The sequence below is a fragment of the Artemia sp. Qi Xiang Cuo genome, chromosome 14, assembly GCF_049724085.1.
Source record: "Artemia sp. Qi Xiang Cuo chromosome 14, ASM4972408v1, whole genome shotgun sequence".
NCBI classification, from domain to species: Eukaryota; Metazoa; Arthropoda; class Branchiopoda; order Anostraca; family Artemiidae; genus Artemia; species Artemia sp. Qi Xiang Cuo.
In genome coordinates, this window is record NC_142807.1 from 20,731,278 (window position 1) to 20,754,477 (window position 23,200).

At 35.6% G+C, this 23,200-nt stretch overlaps 1 protein-coding gene across 1 annotated transcript in view; it reads left to right on the top strand.

Moving 5' to 3' along the window:
* The first annotated feature begins 642 nt into the window (after positions 1-642).
* LOC148944248 (uncharacterized) overlaps positions 643-23,200 on the top strand; it is a 270,221-nt gene continuing 247,663 nt past the window's right edge. Inside the window, exon 1 of the mRNA XM_089100235.1 lies at positions 643-879. Within this exon, the coding sequence (XP_088956361.1) occupies positions 643-879 (237 nt within the window). The remainder of the gene's footprint in view (positions 880-23,200) is intronic.

Genomic DNA, 23,200 nt, shown 5'->3' on the forward strand with positions numbered 1-23,200 from the left:
AGAGGGAAAACACACCCTAGTAAACTGGGTATACTAAAAAACAAAGCGTAGTGATTTATATATGTAATAGTTTATATTTTTGTTTATTATGTAAATAGAATAAAAAAAAAGGTAAAGTAAAGTAAGAAAGGCATTATACTGAAGGGCGATATTTGGCCATCTGCCATCTTTCATCCCTAGAACCTGTCCTAGCCTTCTCAGCCTTTTTTTTTTATTGCAGCCCTAGAAATCAGGATAGAACCAGATTTTTCGTACAGTTTATTTTTGGAAATTGGGCCAGTAAGGTGGGTATCAAAACAACCCTTAGTCAATTCCTCTGGGAAACATCTAATAAATTGTCCCCCGTCTTTCGGTGCGTCCAGGTTTCAGAACCATACTTGACCGCTGTAGCTTCAAAAGGAACATTCTAAAAATTGGAAATCCTTATTGAACAAAAAATTAGTGAATTACATGAAAATGCTTTTTTTTACCCCTTTATGTCAAGTGACAGATCCTGTCTATTATCGTTTCCAGCGGACCGACGTGCAGCGTTCCAAAGGGAGCGGGAAGTTCCCACGGGCGCATGCCGGCTCTTTAACACTTACTACAAGAAGAGGAGAACCTGTCTCAGAACTCAAATGTCTCGTCAGTAGATCATTGACCATGGCCGCAAGTGCAACAGCAGCTCAAGTATACGGGAATTTGGATGTTGTAGATTATTTAAACGTAAATGCTGATATATCTGTCGGGGCTTGTCCCACGGTAGATCAGTTCTGGGCCTCTTTGGAGTATAAAGAGCAATGTTTGTCAAAAGAGGCCAGAATCCGACACGTGAAAGAAAAATTTCATCAGGGAAGACAAGTTCAGTTGAGACATCTGCCCAGGGATGTTTCAGATGAGGTGAGGTAGTACAGTTTAGCGTTATGAAAATAAATAGTTTCAAAGGAAGTAAATTTTTAGAACTGACTTGATTGTAAATATGTAACCCTTTGATTACTCATATTTGTGCACTTAACAGTAGCATAGCCCTTAAAACGTCCCAGAAATTAAATTAAAGGATTTCCAAAAAGCGTGAAAGACCTATGGACTCTAATAACTGGTGGAGTGATTTTTGCCCCCGAGAGACGACAGGGAAGGGAAAAGGTTGATAATTTAGGCGTGAGACTCCTTTTATGAACTGTGTACTAGGCTGGGCCTATCATAAAAAAATTTACTTTATTATAATCAAAATATTAACATTTATTGGATTTTTAAAGTCGCTTCCCGTGTAACTGCATCCCAACCACCGCCCCCTAAGGCCTAGATATTTATTCATAGACTATTGACAAAAGTTTTCCAAATTTTGGTAAAATTCTACTTTAGTTACTTTTACCTATCTTGGAAAGGGGTGAAGTTAGGAAAATGAAACTTTCAGGGATGGGTCTACAGGCTAAAATATCTCCTGGGAAGGTATTTTGAAGTACTTATCTCCTCTCCTTCTCCCTCTAGAGGATCCTGAAATTTGCCTACATGACTGGTTGAAATTTTGACAAAACAACATTTTACCTTAATTTTCAGCCATAAGATTCTTTTTCTCTGGCTTTAGTTCTGAAAATCCAATTCCTGTTATTTGGGTAGTATTTTAAGCCATATCAATGGGGATTTTCAAAATTTAGGAAATGTATTAGCATATCTGAGAGGCGACACTCCCTACGAATAAAAAAAACTTCTGCTTTTGCATAAACAGCTTGAGGAAAAAGGGGTTTTCAAACGTCTTGTTCCACAGCTTATGGGGTAAGAACGAGAACTCGAATTTAGTGTTAAACCAGTCCTTTTAAGGGCCATAGTGGTATGGGTGCTTCTCAGGCCATTCAGATTATCAAATGAAATAGCCTCTGTTCTTTACTCCCCCCCCCGCCCTGGAAGAAAGCTCTTGCGTGCGTGATGCCATGGCTACTATCCTTTTTCAAATGGAGTTCAAATGGGTTTTCAAATGTTAGTAGAGTAAAAATTCTTTTATTCAAACAACCAGTCCTTGACAAGTTCGAAAGAGCGAACCGTACTTTTCAGCTGTCTTTTATTTCCTTTCTTAGTACCTGTTTTAAGCAACGGTTATTTCCTAAGGGGATTTACCGGTATATCTCTTGTTTGAATTCAAATTCTTGCGGGCTGGGGACCAGGATGAGATTCTAAGGGGACTAAACATGATATTTTGGAATTTATCGTAAGGAGCTTGTTAAATTTCAAGAAACATTTTAAAGCTTTCGATAGAGTTTGAAAAATAACTTTGGAATAAGGGTAATCATTATTTTCCGTAGTTGCAGAGCTTCAGCCCTAGAATCGGTCCATTTCTTTGTTATTTTCAACCTTGATCTTACTAACATTAAATAAAAAAAACAAGTTTTTTAAACTGAAAGTAAGGAGCGACATTAAAACTTAAAACGAACAGAAATTATTCCGTATATGAAAGGGGCTGTCCCCTCCTCAACGCCTCGCTCTTTACGCTAAACTTTTTTATTGTTTTAAAAAATAAAGTTGTGAGACAGAGTCAAACTTGATCGAAAAGAGCGAGTCGTTGACGAGGGGACAGCCCCTTTCATATACGGAATAATTTCTGTTCGTTTTAAGTTTTAATGTCACTCCTTACTTTCAGTTTCAAAAACTTGTTTTTTTTATTTAATTTCTGATCGTTTTTTAGTTAATGGAGCTTTTATTTTGGCTCACCGTCATTGAATAAGTAAACAAAATTTGTATAAAAATTGTACTTTTCTTTTGCTAAATGGATGTCTCTAAATTTGGTTAGGACGTAATTCACAAATTAACTTACGTAACTAACTTCTTTATTCGTAGGCTATATTTTTCTTCTGGCAAAAAATACGAAGTTGCAGATTTTTGCAGATATGAGCTTGAAACCTATGTAATAGGGTTTTCTGATACGCTGAATCTGACGGTGTGATTTTCATTAAAATTCTTTCACTTGTAGGGGATGTTTCCCCCCTCTCTAAAAAATAGATTAAATATTCTCAAACTTGTAGACATTGATGACTAATACTAAACTTAATAAAATTTATATATTTAGAATCAGCATTATAAACCCATTCTTTTGATACATTTATTGACATCAAAATTCCGTCTTTAAAAGTTTCGATTACTATTGAGCCGTAGGCTATCGCTTGTTTTTTTTATTGTTTTTTATATTACGTATATGTTATTACGTATATGAGGGGGTCTCCCCTTAGTCAATACCACGCTCTTTACGTTAAAAGTTAAAAAAAAAAATTAATTCACAAACCCCTGAATCACAAAGGCCGTTTAATTAGAATAGATAGCTCTTTTGAAAGAATTAAAAAAAACTGTAGCGTAAAGAGCGAAGTATTGACTTGGGGGAGAACCCCCTCATATACGTTATAATTTCTGTTCGTTTTAAGTTCTAATGTTGCTTTTTATTTTCAGTTGAAAAGAACTTGTTTTTTTTTAAATTTAATTTCTGATCGTTTGTTAAATAATGTTTGGAAATCCGGCGCCCCCCTCATAGAAATGTCCCTTACCCCAAAGAAACATCCTCTACGGAAAGATTCTCTCGAGTAACCCCCTCCTCCAGCCCCACTCTCCAGAAAAAAATCCTTCCTGAACATGTCTGTATATTTCCCAATAACCAAGAAATAATGCTGGCAAGTCCGGCGCCCCCTTCATGACAATTTCCCTTCCTCCATGAAAACTTCCTTCATGGACAGATCCTCCAACATAACACCCGACCCACCCACCCCCCCCACTACCAGAAAAAAACTCCTGAAAACTTCCGTATACTTCCCAATAACCAATACTATGTGTTAACATTGGGTAAAGTTCATAACTTTTAGCCCTCCCCCCGGGGACTTCGGGGGATTAAGTCATCCTAAAAGACATAGTTATCATATTTTTGACCTTGCTGAACAAAATGGCTATGTCAAAATTTTGATCTGGCGACTTTGGGAAAAAAATGAACATGGGAGGGGGCCTAGTTGCCTTCCAATTTTTTTTTGTCACTCAAAAAGGGCACTAAAACTTTTAATTTCCGTTCCAATAAGCCCTCTAACAATATTTCAGTACTACTGGATTGATACGACCACCCCTGGGAAAAAGAAACAACAAAAAAACTAAAACAAAGAAACAAATAAACACGCATCCGTGATCTTTCTTCTGGCAAAAAATACGAAATTCCACATTTTTGTAGATAGGGAGCTTGAAATCTCTACAATAGGGTCCTATGATATGCTGAATCTAATGGTGATTTTCATTAAGGTTCTATAACTTTTAGGGGGTCTTTCCCCGTTTTTTTGAAAATCAGCCAAATTTTCTCAGGCACGTAACTTTTGATGGGTAGGACTAAACTTGATGAAAGTTATATATTTGAATTCAGCATTGAAATCTGATTCTTTTGATGTATCTATTGGTATCAAAAACCCGTTTTCTAGAGTTTCGGTTACCATTGAGCCGGGTTGCTCCTTACTTACAGTTCGTTACCACGAACTGTATGATAGGCATTTTATACATATAGTCTCATTTTACGTTTTACAGCTTTTTGTATTTTTGGGGCCAAAAATTGAGACTGAATGTTAAGTTTTAAGGCATCACTCGTTCAATCGAATAAAGTCTTTATTTTTTTCAAGAATAACATATTAAAGAATGTCTGGTATTTGCTCGGGTCTGCGAAAATCGTTAGCTGCACTCTAAAGCTTAAAAAATTCCCAACAAGCATCCAAAACAAAAGAATTAGTACTTGTCTATTAAACGGAACGCAATCAATAAGTGAAGTTAGATTAATTCTCATGAAATATACCAAAACATGATGACTATAATATAATACTTCAGAAATTTTTTTTATGGAAACTACGACAAAGAATCGGGGAAAGCAGACCCCTTAGAAGACATTATATCAAATACCTGAACTGACCCCTAACTGACCCCTAACAACCTCTATATATGGAATATTTAATAAATAATATACATACATCGTAGTTTTCTCACTCAAAACAAGCAAATCATAACCGATCCAGGAAGGGAAACCAGTTTTTGACAAAAATTAAACAGCGTAGTTCTTAAGTGCGTTCTTTTTAACAGGCTCTAGGCGTTTACCCCTCCCCCTCCTCCCAGTGATAACCCCCGGAAAATACCCCCTCGGAAAATACCCCCGCGAAAAATACCCTCCCCCGGAAAATACCCCCGTGGAAAATACCCTCCGATAAATACCCTCCCCCCGTGGAAAATAAGGCTTTCCAAATTTGAGAATTTTATTTGAGTTTTTTTTTTTATTTCCGTAAGGGGAAAGAATTTTGGTACTTGTGTATTATGCGCCACTCACTCAAGTTTACGCTTTGTAAAACTCGAAAACAAAACCGGTTTCTTCATTAGTTTTTTTTTCAGCTTAGCGCGAGACAAGACAAAGACAAGTGACAAAATATATGGGAAATATATAATTTGGGCTATTCCAGGGGGTATTCCTGGGGGTTTTCCAGGGGATATTTTCCGGTGGGGAGGGGGTATTTTCTGCGGTGGATATTTTCTGGGAGGTACTCGCTGGGGGAGGGGGGGGGGTAAACGCCGGCCACCTTTTTAACAGACAAGTACAAGAATTTATTGAAAATATAGTTTAATATAAATTTTATTTAAACATTTAAATCCCTCATTAGACCAAAAGACCGACCAGGTCATCGCGTTTTGTAAAACTTGAATATTATTTACTCTTCACTGTGATCGATCATTGAAAACCTTTTATTGACCTCATTCCAGCCAAATCTGGGGGATTTGCCATTTTTCCCAACATCTTTCGGGGCTATCTGGTAGAACTATTCCAATCATATGGTCTTTGCCCATTCAGAGAATATCTCAAAAGTTCTGATTTAAAGCTTGGGAGTTTCTTCTGAGGGGGGGGGCGGGTTGTTTATCTAAAATACTTTAAAGTATATGTTTATAATCAGATTTAAGGAACTCCAATGAAGATTAGTGGGCCACGGGGGTGATCAACGGATACTGCAAGGATCCCCTTCTCCCAATTGGATGTTGTGGTGTGGACGAAGAGGCTCTTGGGTTTTCCATGATATTAACTGTATTTAGATATGCCTGATTGTGTATAATACAACTTGTGAATCCAACAGTATAGGCATGAAAAGAATTCTTTTTCTAGCTTTGCTGAAATTAGGATTCGTGAAACAAAATTTTAACTTCTAATTCAGAAGCTCAGTAGTTTAATTGAAAAAAGAGAATAAAATATCAAGTCGTATAGCGAGAGTATGTGCACACAAATTCTATTTTATAGTTCAGAAAAAACTAAGTCTTTGCTAGACTTGTCACTCCCTATATGCTTAAGTCTCTCTAGGAAAAGATTCTGCTCTCGCTGTCGGCAAATTAATTTCGAAAGCTGACAAACTGGGTGACATTTCCATCCGATGAGCTCAAGCGAAAAAAAAGTATTTTCATCCGTAAATTGTGCTGAAAGGGGGCTCAGTTTTTTATGCTGAAAGGGGTGTGCTGAAAGAAAATTGTGCTGAACGGGGGTGTAAGGGATTCAGTTTTGTTCCTCAACACACTAAAAAATTACTGAAATATATAATTGTTGCATCTTTACGGGTTTTTTTTTATGATTATAAGCAAGGAGCTTTACACATAATCGTAAAGTGCGACCTGAGACCAAAATTGTCGTTCTGTTCGAAAACTGTATCGAAGAACGATGCAGGATCCTGAACGCTACTTTTCGAACGCTCCACAGTCCAGCAAATAAAACGGATTCTGCCGGATTTTGTATCAGTTTTAATATCATTTATGTTTGAAGACAAATGGGTGGTATAGACAGTTTCCCTCTCAAGGAAAGTGTCATCATGTTTATTAGGATAAAACCAAACTTTGCGTTGCTATTCAACAAAGAATAAATTTTTCCCGGAAATCCCCCCCGTGGAAAATTTCACCCTCAGAAAATTCCATCACGGAGATTTTCTCCTGCGACCCCCACCCCCAAACGGAAAACCCCATCAGACAAATCTAACGCCGCTGAAAAATTCCCCCAGACAGTTTCTATGGAACAACTCCACATGTAAATTTGAGTAGCCAAAGAGAAAGTAAGACAAATAAAATAATTTTGTATAGGAATTCTGGCAAATTCCCATCTTTTAAATTTCCCCTGGAGAGCTCACCCCCGGAATCTTCCCTCCCCATAAAAAAGTTCTTCCCGCGGAAAATGCTCCCCCCCCCCGAAATATTTCCGTATACTTCCCAGCAACAAATACTATATGTAAACAATTAGCAAATTTCATAACTTACAGCCATTTACCCGGGGAATGGAAGGGGACACATCACTCTAAAGGCATAGTTACTGGACCTTTCAACTATACTAAACAGGCTATCTCAAAATTTTAATTCGAGGACCTTGGGGGAAAAAGGGGCGCGGGAGGGAGAAGCCGCCCTCTATCTTTTAGTCACTTAAAAAAGGCAATAGAACTTTGAATCTCCGTTCAAATGAGCTTGCTTCCAACCTTTTAGGATCACTGGTTCGATACGATCACCCCTGGAAAAAGAAAGAATAAGCCAAAAATAAATACACATCAGTTATCTTTCTTGTGACGAAAAGAAAAATCCACTTTTTCGCAGATGGGAGCTAGAAACTTCTACAGCAGGTCTGTGATACACTGAATCTGATGGTTCGATTTTCATTAAAATTTAATGGCTTTTCAAGGTTGCCTCCTCCTTTTTCAAAAATCAGGCAAATTTTCTTAGGCTTATAGCTTTTGATGATTAACATTAAATTTAATGAATCTCATATGGTTGGAATCAACATAAAACCCCAATTCTTTTTATGTATTAAATAAAAAAAAACAAGTATTTTCAGGAGCAACATTAAAACTTAAAACAAACAGAAATTATTACGTATATGAGGGCCGCTACTCCTCCACAAAACCTTGCTCTTTACACTTAAGTTTTTCAAACGCGTAAAGAATGAGGTGTTGTAGAGGAGTAACCCTCCTCATTTACTAAATAATATCTGTTCGTTTTAAGTTTTACTGTTGCTCCTTACTTTCAATTGAAAAAACTTATTCTTTTTTAAAGATTGTTTTTTTTAAATAATGCCAGAAAATCTGGCTACTCCTCCTCGGAAAAGCCTCTCCTCCCCACGGATTTATTATTTTAGACAATTTAATCCTGGGGAAAATTTACCCCGGAGAATTACCTTCGACACTTCCACCCATAAAATTGAGTCGGCAATGAGAAAGCAAGACATTAGACAAATTCCCCCAGTGTGAAATTTCCTCTGAAAAATTCACCCTCTGGAAACTTTCTTCCCCATGGAAAATTATCTGCGTAGAAAATCCCTACCAGTGGAAAATTCTTCCCCCCCCCCCCGAATATACTATACGCAAATACTCCCCCCCAAATACTATACGCAAACAATGGGCAAATTTTGTAACTTAGACCTTTCTCAGGGGCTGTGGGCGTCATGATATCTCAAAAGGCATAGTTATTCGGCCTTTCAACTATGCTGAACAAAATGGCTATCTCAAAATTTTTATCTGACGATTTTGAGATAAAAGAGGGCCTGGGAGGGGGCCTAGTTGGCTTCCCACCAATTTTTTTTGGTCTCTTAAAAAAGGCACTAGAACTTTTGATTTTCGTTCGAATGAGCCCCTTTACGATACTGAGTGGATACGATCACCCCTGGGAAAAACAAACAAACAAATAAACATGTATTAGTGATCTTTCATCTGGCAAAAAATAAAAAATTCCACATTTTTTAGATAGGTGCTTGAAACCTCTACAATAGGGTTCTCTCATACGCTGAATCTCATGGTAAGATTTTCTTTAAGATTATGTGACTTTTAGTGGGTGTTTCACCTTTTTTTTTTCAAAAATCAGGCAAATTTTCTCAGGCTCGTAATCTTTGATGGATAACTTAATGGAACTACACTGACACTACACTACAGTGATGACTAAACTTAATGAAACTTACATATTTGAAATCAGCATAAAACTCCTATTCTTTTGATATACCTATTTGTATCAAAATTCCGTATTTTAGAGTTTCGGTTACTATTGAGCGGGGTCACTCCTTACTTACAGTTCGTTACCACTAAATGTTTTATCTATTGTTTCAAATATTCAGTTTTTTTTATAGTTTCGGTTACTATTGGGCCGAACCGCTCCTTACTTAGAGTTCCTTACCACGAACTGCTTGAAAGGAGCGTCTAAATTCGAAGTCGTTGTATTTACGATTGAGGACAAAAGCAATGAGGCTGCATTTGAGGCTTAGGGATTTGAGTTAGAGATTTATGTAGAGTCGTGACTACAGAGTCGCCCACTGTTGCTTAATGGAAATTAAATAAAAAAAAGTTTTTTTTTTTAACTGAAAGTAAGGGGCGACATTAAAACTTAAAACGAACAGAAATTATTCCGTATAAAACAGGCTTTGTTCCCTCCTCAAAGCCTCGCTCTTTACGCTAAATTTTGACTCTTAAAGCAATTTTTATTGCCTTTTAAAACCATAAAAACTTTAGTGTAAGGAGTAAGGCGTTGAGGAGGGGACAGCCTCTTTTATATACGGAATAATTTCAGTTCGTTTTAAGTTTTATTGTCGCTCCTTACTTTCAGTTAAAAAAAAAAAAATTTTAATTTAATTTCTGAACGTTTTTCAACAAATGCAGGTTCGAATTTGGCTCACCATACATGAAAAATTAACACGAAATTTGCGTTTTAATTTTGGCAGATTTATTCCGTATGTGAAGGGTTTCCCCCTCCTCAATACCTTGCTTTTTACTCTTAAGCTATTAGCATTTTTTTTAAAAAAAGCTGTCTATTCTAATAAAACGGCCCCCGTGTTTCAGTTTTAGCAAACAGTCAAACTTTAGCGTAAAGAGTAAGGTATTGCGGAGGGGGCAACCCTTCATAAATGGAATAATTTCTGTTCGTTTTCAATTAATGCCGGTAAATCTGACTCACCCTCCATGAAATATACCGCTCTCCCTCACGGAAAACTCCTCCATGAAAATTTTATCCAAAATAAAGTGCACCCCCCCCCCGACCAGGTTCACCCCAGACAGTTCCATCCTCGCTGAGAATCCCCCTCCCTGTAAAATTACTTGCGGACAATTCAGCCTGAAAAATTCTCCTTAGCATTCTTTCATTTAATAAGACTTTAATATCTAATTAAGGTTTCTCGATCACTCCAGAAATGCCCCGTTCCGTGGAAATTATTTCTCAGAAAACAAAACACGCGGAAAAAGCCCCTGGCTAATTCCTCCAGATTATCTCCTCATGAAAAGTTTGGCAAACAGAATGTAAGACTATTAAAAAGAATTTCGTGTAGTAATTCTGTCAAATCCCCCCAGTGTAACATTTCCCCTGTAATATTCACACACACCCCCCAGAAATGTCCCTCTCCAAGAAAATTCTACCGATAGAAATCCATCCCTTGTCTCCCCCCCCAAAAAAAAATGTCTGCATACTTCCCAGTAACAAATAATATACGTACACAATTGGCAAATTTCATAACTTACAAGCCTCTCCCCACGGACTCTGAGGGTCATTTTACAACTAAAGATACAATTATTTGATTTTTCAACTATACTGAACAAAATGGTCATCTCAAAATTTTGATCACATAACTCTGGGGAAAAATGGGTGTCGGAGGGGGCTCAGTTGCCCTCCAATATTTTTGGTCACTTAAAAAGGGCACTAGAACTTTTAATATCCGTTTGAATGAGCCCCCTTCCGATATTATAGGACCACCGGGTCGATACGATCATCCCTGGGGGAAAACAAACAAACAAATAAACATGCCTCCGTGATCTTTCTTCTGGCAAAAAATACAAAATTACACATTTTTGCAGATATGAGCTTGAAAACTCTATAGTAGGGTTCTCTGATACGCTAAATCTGATGGTGTGATTTTCATTAAGGTTTTATGACATTTAAGGGTCTTTCCTCCTTTTTCAAAAATAAGGCAAATTTTCTCAGACTCGTAACCTTTGGTGGGTAAGACTAAACTTAATGAGACTGATATATTTGAAATTGGCATAAAAATCCAATTCTTTTGACGCATCTGTTGGTATTAAAATTCCGTTTTTTAGATTTTCGGTTACTATTGAGCCGGATCGCTCCTTACTTTAATTCGTTATCACGAACTGTTTGATTAGGAAGTTACTTGAAGCTTAGTTGTTTATATACTATATTGCATAAATAAACAATAAAAACTACAATTAAACAACAAATAAAGATATTAATTTATTTTTTGAGTTAACTTATGAATTAAATGTTTATACACAAAAAATGAAGCTTGGGATTAGAGAAGAATATGCTTTAAGTTGCACCTTAAACGAAAATAGTTAGGCTATAAAGAGCCTCTGGACAATTATTCTTCGGTGAACGGCAATGTTCCAATCCAAAATATTCTTTTTCGCTTGAATGTTATATGGTGTTGTTGATGAAATGCTTTACAGTTGTATTTTGAACATGACCGTTTGAATTTGACTACCGGTCTATAGGGTATAATAGTCAATAGGGAATATGGTCTGTAGGGTAGGCTGTATAATAGTCAAAGAAGCAAATTTGACTTGATAATTTGAATAAGATTTGCCCAGGAATGTTGAATCAGTGTGAATTTCTGATGCACCATGCTTTGGCACCCCCTCCCCCGTGTGTACTTTTTTCTATCCATAAATTGCTTTTAGTAACATTTTCTTCATCTTTTCTTTGAGAAGAAAAACAAGAATGCATGCTGTCAGCCCACTGCTATTGCTACTATTGTTTGTTTTTGAAATACAAAGGCCAAGCAACAAAAAAATCGAGCAAACTGTTCTTTTTCTGTCAACAAAGTTTGTATATTTTGTCTTTTTCAATTCAGTACCTTTTTCGAGTAAAGCATTATCTCAAACCCCTCAAGTATTTCGCACTATCATTTTATACCAATGATGCTTTTACGCAAGTCGTTAATTTGAGAGGCCATTTTTTTTCCATTAATTGTCCTGTAAAATTTTCCTTAATACTGGGTTGGACACTTAAGGGTACTTATTAAGAATCCAGAAAACATGCGAGAAAGACCGCATCGAAATCTCAAAGATGCTTAATGAAAAACAGGTTTCCCCTGCATAGTGAGGTATTGCTCAATCCGTGACAAAGATTTTAACATTCGTTTTTTGGGGTTGAAGGGGCAAACAGGTAACTGGGTTAGGTTAGGTTACGTATTTAGTATATGTTGTTTTACCCCCATCCCCTAATGTGCAAATATATAGCCCAAATTTGTTTCTGAACTATTATATTTCCATCCCATTTTGTATTATTTCATTAGCATTAACGAAACTTCACTTCTCGCGTGTTTTCTGGATTCTTAATAAGTACCCACTTAAGTGTTAAACTCATCAATTTTGCTAGGATTAGGATTATTATAGTACTGTTTTATTGAATTAACATAATACAACTTATACATAGCACCATATTACAAGGCATGCAGAGAGGCATAATTCGATTTTTTCGAATCGATTTTAAGCGAATTCAATCAATTAAATTTTGCAATTTCGGTTTATTTCGCAGTGTTTCAGCTTAGGGACTTGATAGTTTCCAATACTTTCAATCAACAGTTCTGGTCAATTTTAGTCTGTCGGATTCTGTCGAAACGCCCCGTTTAATATTGATTCCAGACGCAGTGGACTGGTACAGTTTCTAATCAAAAAGAAAACCCGACACAGACGCGATAAACACGTGAAAGTGCCGCTGTTCCCATTTCCCCATAATTCTGTTTAGAAGACTGTAAATCTCTAATAGCAGAGATTTGTGATTTTTCTCAAACATCTTTTTCTGGGATTTTGTAGAAAATTATAATTTATATTCTCGTCTTCAACTAATTAATATATATTCTCCATGAACTGTGAAATATTATGCTCTGTGTGTAGATTATATGAAATATAAAAGAGCAAAATCGGATAGGATTCATCATTCAACATTGCATATATGTTTTTTCGTGATGATGCATCGGAATTAATTTGCTATAATTTCTTGGTAAAAGTGTGCTTTAATTCAATTGGTTTTCGCCTATGACTGTTTTTTCCTAAGCCAGTCAAATTCTTCCTTATTTCTAGAGAAAATGATAACTCCGCCTTTTAAAAATTTGATTCGTTTTAAAACCTTCAGAGTGAAATTTTAAGCCAGTAAAAAGAACGAGAAGTTTTTCGAGTCCCCAAGCTTTTACAGATAGTCCCTTTGTTTCTGTTCGGTTAGTATTAAAGGGATCTAAGCCCAAAAAAGGTAACTTTCAAAACATATGAAAGTTTATTTTCGATAAATTTTTAATGTCAGTAAAAAGCTCTTTTAGTACACTAGAGTGCCATGGAAGTTTCTTTTTTTGTGCTCCCACTTGTTTCTTACCAATAATGTCATCTGTCAAATCTTCAATTGGTTCTGTGAGACTGGGACTAGAGTACAGAAAGCTAAAAATTTTACCAGCTCCTTATAGAAACATGTCGCATGAAACATGTCTGCTTTTCAGGAGAAGAAAATTAAAAGTTGTGATAAAAATTTCATCAAAAACGTTAACAATTTTGACTAATTAGTATTATTTTACAACATTAGTAATATTCTGTATGTTCAGGGGGTGGGTAACATTTAGTGAGGGGCACATTAGAAAAGTAAAAACTGGCGAATTATTAATCACAGACTTAGGTCTTCGCACGCCTTGAGGCGCATAAGACAACTACTGTTGACATCCGCGTCTCTCACGTTCCTGGGCGAATCAGCAGAATTCCACCATTGACCTTCTTGTGGATTTAAAGATCCTGATACAGATGGATGATATAATGCATTGGACTTAAACAGAATGCGTTGGTCTTTTATGATTTGGGTCATATATTTGCATATTAAGGGTGGGGGAGGTGCTTACGTTAGGTTACGTTTTGCTGGGGTTAGGTTTCCATAATTTATACTGTTTAATGTCTATACTTGCTATTAGTGGGCGAAATTCAACTAAGCAAAACTAATATTATTCAGCGAAAAAAAAAAATAAGGATTCGAGCAAACCAAGGATCTTTAATCCTTTGAGGGAGATTGTGTATTTTCCTGGATGGTCACTTCAAGTTTTTTTGGAAACGTTGCACGCCCCTATTTACCCCTCATATTGTTATGGGTAGTTTTATGTTCACGCAGACAGAGGAACAATATTCACGAATCATAGCAATTTAGTTGCCGACCTACGGATTTGTCAAGCAATTTGTCGTGATAGAAATAAAACTTTTATTGGCAGTTTTTTCTACATTGCAGCAAAAAACCAGGTAAATTGTTTTCTCCGATTTTTTTCAAGTTGCAGCCATGGAAGCGCAAATCTTGCGTGAAGATAACGGCAATTAAAGCTGCTTATTTATGCAATTCACGATTATTGGCTGTCGCAGGAATATTTTTTTTATAAAATTCGTCTGTATTTTTGTAAGAAACAAGGACAAAAGGAAACACGTGCTGGGTTGAATGAACAGTAATTCAGGAAAATTGATTTATGTCCCAGGCTTCAGAAAAATTTTACATCAGGTTCACATATTTCTCAAAAATTTTCGGTACTTTATAGCAACCCCACTCAAGAATTACCCTGTGCAAAACTCGAGAACCAACATAGAACCGGTTTTTCATCTATCTGTATTAAGAGACAATTAGCATAGGCTCAGTGAAAAACAAGTGGCGGGTAACAGAATACATTATATTTTAGGGGGGGGGGGGTAAAGTATTTGGATAGCATGAAGTTAGAAAACAATTTATAATTCATAATATACAAATAATTGTGGATGACACATTTTGCATGCAGACACGTTATACTTTCCCCCACCCGCCTAATGTGCAAACATATAGCCCAAATTTGTTTCTAAAGTAATGTAATTTCATCATGTTTGCGTATTTCTCATTAGGATTAATCTAGCTTCAATTCTCGAGTGGGGTCGCTATAATAGAAAAGTACCGAATTTTCTTGTAAAAATTTCTTTCCTTCCTCTTTTCTCTAACTCTTTGCTAAGGCAAGATTGAAAGTCTGCAATTCAGTGAATTAATTTTAAGATGGTCCGGCATAGCCTTCTCAAAAAAGTTACAGCCAATATTTACAATTAAAAATATTCCAGTTCACTGCCAACACGTGGATTATTCCATGCTAGTTCCTCCCTTTCCTCACAATCATCACTGGTTACAAAATTTTTATTCAATTTTTGTCACCTAGACACATTTTCTATATAAAATGTTAAAAATCGACTTGTCTTTAAATAATTATGTCATTCAATTCTAAACATATTGTGACAAATTTGGTGATGCAATGGCAATGATGACGAAATCGTGGGCTCATTCAAACTAATCCGCTAGTGACACTGATCTCGCCTACGGTGAATAATCTGTACAAGATAATAAGAAATAAACCTCCTCTTTCTAAAAATAAGCTTGGCTTTTCCCCTTTCTCTTGCGCAAGAATTATTTGGATGAAGCTTAGGGTCTGGTAGAATTATTTTATTGTTTTTATAAGTTTTTGTCTAATCAATTTCTGTAAAGTGTTAATTTTTATTCGAAATATTCTTCAATTGCCGCTGATAATGATAACATTGGAGACTCATCGAAGCTAATCCACCTGAGATGCTAATGAAAAGGCTCATGGTAACAAATATTAAGTGAGCAACGACTCGCAGTAATAATGACATACATTTATAAAAATGATTGTGATAACAATATATTAATCAAAAGAATAGTTTTTATGGTAATCCCAATTAAATAAACAGTTGTTAAGGCTAAAACCCATTAAAAGCTACAAGCCTGAGGATATTTGCTAATTTTAGAAAAAGTGGGGAACACCCCCAAGAAAGGAAGTGATGATGAAAACTCCTCCAGAAATTGCAGCGTATCCCCACAATACAGGTTTTAAGTCCTTATCTACAAAAATGCGAAAATTGATGTTTTTTCTCTTTGTAAATATAAAAGGAAGATGGGGCGGAAAGGGTTATCTACCCCCTAATCTTTATTCAGTCTGATAAATATTTTTTTACTGATGTGAGTCATTTGGGGTAACAACTACTTTCTTATTGTATAGTTTTCTTAACAATAATACACGATTACTATCATTTGCTTACCAGCACAGAAACGAGAAAGGTTAGGGGGAATCCCTAGCAAAACGATATTCATTCAAAGAATTTCCTTCAGAACCATGAAAATGATGACAGTAGAATTCGTTTTTGGTATTTCCACCCCCCCCCCCTCCTGAGAAACATTTGAAGAGGCGTAATTTCTATGAGTTGACTTTCATTCTCGAAGCACTGTTTCAAATACTGAACAGGGTTTTTCGGCATATATTATACAAATTAAACATTTGTCGAATGTTTTATATAAATACTTTTGTAAAATTGTTTTACAGCCCTGTTTTATAAGTCGAAAATTTCGAATATCCCAGGGTTATGTTGAAAAACCAGGGTTAAACGACGGAGTGTAACCATGTAAACATGTAGTGCTGATTACAATAGATGGTAAACAGAGCGTAATATTTATGCCGTTATATTTTTATAATAATAAATAATATTTATGAAATATACCCAAATCATTATTACTAAATTTGCTCATCGGTTCTATCAGCATATGAAACTTTGCAGAATCTTAGAAAAAGTATTCAGAAATTCACAAGAAAGTTTGTAATCAGAACAATAAGAAATTCTGCATGTATGAGAAGCTTATGGCGACTGTCTAGAAAAATGGGAATCTTTTTCCCGTGGGGAAGGTTGTATCGAACCAATAATCGTAGATTACTGAAAGAAGGGTCATCTGAGTAAACATTCAATAATTTATTGCTCTTTTTAAGCAGCACAAGTAATCCTGATGAGACACCAAAGTGCCCATTTCTAGCATTATGTCATGTTAAATACGGTAGTAATTTTGACCAGAAGAACCGGAATGTTATTGAGCCAAAATTTTGAGAACTATTGGAAGCGTCCCTAAATTTACATGCAATCCAGAAAAGGAACCGTTATTATACACTGTTTATCTAATAAAATAAATGGTTATAAAGCATTGCACAGCTTGACACGTGCTATTAGGGTGGATACCAAAATATTCCTTAATAGGAATGGGGGGGGGGACGTAGCCTACCCCAGGAATAAAAAAACTTTTTGGGCTCATATATTCAAATTCTGTATTAGGGTTGCTTACATGAGTTGAATAATATTCAAATGATTAGTGATTTAACCTCTTCCCCCCCCCCCCCCTTCATTACAAAGAATACACATATGAATGAATAAAGTTTGAAGTATGCAGTATAGGTACTGAAGAGGCCTAAAGAAAATCAGGTCGTCCCTGAATGGAGTGTTAGGGGGTCGTAAGGAACGATTTAAGGGAAATTAGAACGTCTTGCAGTGTGTAAAGAAGGAGGCTTTGAATAGATTGGGATGGAATAGTAGCTTGTGTAGCTGTGTTGGCCTGAACCAGCCTGGTGCTGCAGTGAGTTGGTATTAGTAGTAGTAGTAGTGGTGGTAGTACAAATAATATTTTCAATATGTCTATACACATATGTTTGTAAACCAAGCATGGTTTACAAAAATTAAACTTTAATGTTTGAATTGAGTGGATGGTATTCTTCCACATATTAAGAACAACCTTGTGTATAGTATTGAAAGCCAACAGAAACTAAATAGAAATATGAGTTTTATGAAAGGAAAGTAAAGAGCGGCATCAAAGCCTAAAGCAATCAGAAATCATTCTGTACCTGTGTGTTTGTGTGTGCGTGGGGGGGGGGGAATCTCCCTCCTTTCCACACTAAAGTTTGACTTCTCGCAACCAATTTTTTTAAAACGAATGGTCGAAACACACGGTAATTGGGACGTGAAAAAACACTAAAAAAAGTGTTTTCACAGCATCGTAAGAATACAAGGACCTACTGATGCGCAATTCCTTTCAACAATAAAATTGTCCAGTTCAACGCTACCATCAAATGAAAATATTTCAATTAGGTCTACCCATTACATTTTTGGACCGAAAAAATACTGTAAAACACTGATAAAACTTCATCGTAAAGAGATGGAGGGGGCACCACCAACACTCAAAATAATTCATATTTGTTCTAAGTTTTAATTCCACTGTTTACTTTCCTTTTAAAGAAATGATTTTTTTGTATTTAGTCTCATTTAGGGTCAGTAATAATCCGTATAAGATTATTAGAAACAAATTATATTCAAAATAAACAGGCTTTTTAGCTGGATTTTCCAAGCTTGTTGTTTGGATGGAACTTAGGTTGTGGTGGAACTTTGTATATATATATATAAAAAAAAAGCTCGAATTATCAAAATTCCAGGCTGGAGCCACCCAGTTGATTAATGGTAATTAGTTCCCTTTTTCACGTCACCATCACTATTTACAAAACTTTTACATATAATTCAGTTTACTGAAGGCAATTTTTATATGCAGAACATAAAAAATCAATAAGTCTGTAAGGAAAAGCGACTTCCTTCTCATTATTCGCTGCAAGAGTTATATTTTAATCTAAATTGCTTACAATTACTGTTGACAGTGGTAGATTAATTCAGAAATTAATTAATTCATTCATTAATCCGCTTGTGGCAATAATCTCGTCGTGAGCCAATCTCCTATGCAAAATCCTAAAATGTAATCCTTTGATCCCAAAATTAGCTTGTCTTTGCTTTGTAATTTTCCAAAAAAATTGTTTGAATGAAACTTTCAATAAAACAAAAAAAAAGGCGAAAACATAATGCTCCTTCGCCCTTACGGAATGGACTAAATGTTGAATAATATCGATTCAATGTAAATTTTTAAAAGCATCTTTAAAACGAATCATAAATAATTAATTTAATTAATTATTTTTACTGTTTCTGAATCTGAATTGTCCTTGAAAAAAGAATTAATTGCTTTGTAATGAGTCGCGGCTCTTTTTTTATATTTAATATACAGGAAAGCTTACGGAAGATTTACGAATCTTCCGTAATGTCAAGGTGTGTAATTAACTGCCAAGGTGATTCTTTGTTTGGACCGTCTTCTATTTACATTTTTTTTTCTATTCTGAGCAAGGCCGTATCTAGGGAGAGTTAGGGGGTTTGAACCCTCCCCCCGAAATACTTGTCCGACTCGTAAAAACGTAACAAGAATGTATATAAAAAAAATTTTGATACTTTTTTAATTTTTTTCGTACCCCCTCGCCTGACAAAATTCCCCTCCTCCCAGTGAAAAAAAAAATCCTGGATACGGCCCTGATTCTGAGATAATTTCTAGGCAAAAAACTAAAGCATACAAAGGACATTGAAATTCATAAACCAATACTATAAACTTCCATAATCAGGCAATTGAACCAAGACGCGTACAAACATTAGCAGATGAATCCGTTTTTCCTTCATCTTCATCAGCAATTGAGTAAGGCTGATGGATAGAATGACGGGTCAATTCTAGAGCAAATATTAATTTTTTTACTCCACAGAATGGCAGAAGTGCCCTTCATTTTCCCCCCAATCTGTTACATTTTGTTCTAAATAATTTGCAGTTTCTGATAATGGTAACTAAATGGAAGACGAAACCAGAATAGTCGCCCTTTGCCAGTTTTCCGTGCCAAATCAAGAAAAAAAAATCTTTTCTTTCTTAAATAACCTTTGGTTTCTGACTGAGAATTTTGTGAGAAAATTAAGACTTTGTAACGAGCCGACGCTTTTTTTTTATTTTTAGTATACAAATATTTCCAAATCTTCTTTTCGTTTTTATTTCCAAATCTTCTGTAATGTCATGGTGCGGAAATAACTGACAAAATAATTTTTTAAATCGTTTTCCATGTCTGGGCAAAAAATTAAAGGATGTGTTCAGGGTTTGGCAGTTGCTCCTCCCTAGATATTAATTATGTCTCCTCCCCTAAATGTGCTTTATTATCGCCTGCGAGAGGTTTTAGCTGACAAATTCGTATTTCGTTTAAATTTTCCTTCCGAGCAAGTTGCTTAAAAGTTTCGTCGAAAGTCGGCACAGATTTTATTTCGTTAAAATTAATGTTGCTTTACTGAGCCACAACTCTTTTTCTTTTAATTTATGTATAGTTTAATTAAACTATGTTCTTTGTTTAATTAAACTAGTTCATTTAGGTTAAATTTAGGTTCTTTAGTCCGTGGGGAAAGGGCTTGGCTTTGAAAGGAGCATGCCCTTTCATATACAGAATAATTTCTGTTCATTTTAAGTTTTAATGTTGCTCCTTACTTTCGGTTGAAAAAACTTGTTTTTTTAATATTTAACTTATGACTGTTTTTAAATCATGCCTGGAAATCCACTTCCCTCTCCCCCACCCATGTAATATTTCTCCAGGAAACTTTTGCCGGAAACTTTCCTCCCCAATGAATATTCTCCCCGTGAAAAATGCTCCTCCCCCTCTCCCCTGCAGATATGTGAACAATATAGGAAAATTGTTTAACTTACAGCCCTTTCCCAAGGAACCGTGGAGGGTCATGGCATCAACAAAAGTATAGTTATAAGACCTTTCAACTATGCTAAATTAAATGGTCATCTTAAAATTTTGATCGGATGTCTTTGGGTAAGAAATGGGTGTGCCCTCCAATCATTTTGGTCACTTAAAAGGGCACTATAACTTTTGATTTTCGTGCGAATGAGCCCTACCCCGATCTTCTAGGACCATTGGTTTGATACGATCACCCCTGAGAAAAAAAAAAAATCCGTGATCTTTCTTCTGCGAAAAAACACAAAATTCTGAATTTTTGTTGATATGAGTTTGATGGCTCTACTTTAGGGCTCTCTGACATGCTGAATGGTATGATTTTCGTTAAGATAACTTGTCTTTTTAGAGGTATTTCCCCTTTTTTCGAAAATCGGGCAAATTTTTTCACGCTCGTAGCTTTCACATTAAACTTAATGCACTTTATATATTTGGAATAAGCATAAAATTTCAATTCTTTTGGCGTATCTATTATTATCAAATTTTCGTCTTTTAGAGTTTCGGTTACTACTGGGCCGCGTCGCTCCTTACTTACAGTTCGTTACCGCAAATTGTTTGATTTAAATGTAAAAGAACATGTTTTTTTTTTCAAATGAAAGTAAAAAGTGACATTAAAACTGAAAACGAACAGAACTTATCCCTTATATAAGGGGGCTTTTGAACTCCATCTAACCTCTCGCTCTTTACGCTGAATTTTAACTTTTTCTCTCACTACTTCAAGAAAGAACATATTAACAAAAGAGCAGAGCGATAAAACTCCATTATAAAGTAACCGTCATAATTGACCATTTATACAATACTAATTAAAAAAAAAGTTTCAAGCGAAGATAAAGAGTAATATAAAGTTTAAACGATTAGAACTTATCCTCTATATGAGGGAGCTGCCCCCCTTAGCCCCTCGCTCTTTATGCTAGATTGTTATACTGGTTTAGTGGAAGTATTTTCGACGAGTTACTGGCTCTCTAAAACCAACATTTTTCTATGCCACGAAATGGCAGGAAACGCCACTTGATTATGTTTTTTTTTTCGAGTTTGAGTTAACATTAACACAAGTACTTTTTTACTTACAGTTTGTCACAAGTAACTGTTTGACAGCTTCTACAGTGTCAAGATCTGTAATTAACCGTCAAGGTCATTTTTGTGCTTGAACTATTTTCTATCACTATTTTTGGGTAAACATTTTAGAACAAAACATGAAAACGTGTTTAATTATATTTTGTATGAGGTTTTAGCTGAAAACTTTTGTGCGGTACTGGTGCATTAGATGGTCACTTCTAAAAAGTCAAGTTTGGTTAATGCTAATGAAATAAAATAAAATAGGATGAATATATAATGTTTTAGAAATAAATTTGAGCTATATATTGGCACATTAGGGGGAGGAGATAAAGCATCGCATATATTAAATACGTAACCTAACCTAGGTACCTTTTCCCTCCCTAAACCCCCCAAAACAACAGTTTAAATATCGTAAACGCAATGAAAACTACTCTTTGCATTCCGTTTCTGAATAGCGGTCTATTGCAGTTAACCCGTCTGGTGGGTTTTTCGTGACTGGTTTCCTTGAATAGTATATAAAAGTGACCATCTAATGCACCAGTACCCTTTTTTCCTATATAATTCTTTCAGATAAAGTCTCTAAGAAGTTTCGTCGAAAGTTCAAACAAATTTTTATGTCCTTGGAAAAAATTAATTTTGTTTTGCTGAGCCACGATTCTTTGCCTTTTACTGAAAAGCTGGTCCATTGTTTACATATCATATGTAATGTCAAATTGTCTAATTAACAGCCAAGGCAATTTTTCTTACAAGCCGTTTTCCATTCAGGTTTTTTTTTTAGAAATTTAAGAGCGAATACAAAAGAAAAACGTGGTTCAATTCTGTTTATATGATATTGTAGCTTGAGAATTTGTGCTGCGATAGATTTTTCTTAGCGAGTTTCTTAGAAAAATTAATTGTTAGAAAAACACTTGATCTTGAGCTCAAAAAAGATGGTCAAGGGAGCGCCCACTTTCCATCACTAGGTATGCATCTCAGATCGCCACGAGCGTTGCAAAATTTCGCCACGCTTGGCACAGTTTCCTCCACGCTTGGCACACGCCATTTGGTGTACGTGTTTTATTGAAAGTGTGTTTTTGAATTTGGCAAAACTCGACAATTTTCTTATATGATTAGTAAAAAATACTAAATATTATGTCAGTAACTAGTTTTTTGGAGGGTCTTTTTTTAATATTTTGTTTCACATTTGAAAATATTTTCAAAATTTGCATCTTCTGTTTATTCAAATCCTGCTAAGATCGCACAATTTCATCCATTTGGAAAATTTGCGGGAAGTCTGTAAGAAAAATACACAAATGGTAAACGGCTCTGGTAAAATTAAACAATTGCCAGTATTCCAGGTTCCCGTGTCATGAATTATGGTAAATGGTAAGTATCGGTAAATGTCTGGTTATGTATCTGGTGGCTATCAGTTAAATATGGATATAAAGTAGCGCTTGATTTCCGTTTAATGAATCGTGAAAATAAATAAGAAAGAAACAAAAACGTTGCAAATCACTGGAACAATTTGCAGTCTTGTCAACAATTGCAGTCACAGAAGATCCGAACTTTTTAAGTCGGAGTCAGTCCACTCCAGTCTTCCGTGGGTTCAAATTCTCCATGAATGCGATCTTCTCGTCACAGGGCTGCCAACTGTAGCACGAGATTGCTTTTTTAGTAACTATTAGTAATAGTTGACTGTAATAGACTGTATAAAATTGATAAAACTGTAAAAAATAAAATTGACTGTAATAGTCTATTACAGTC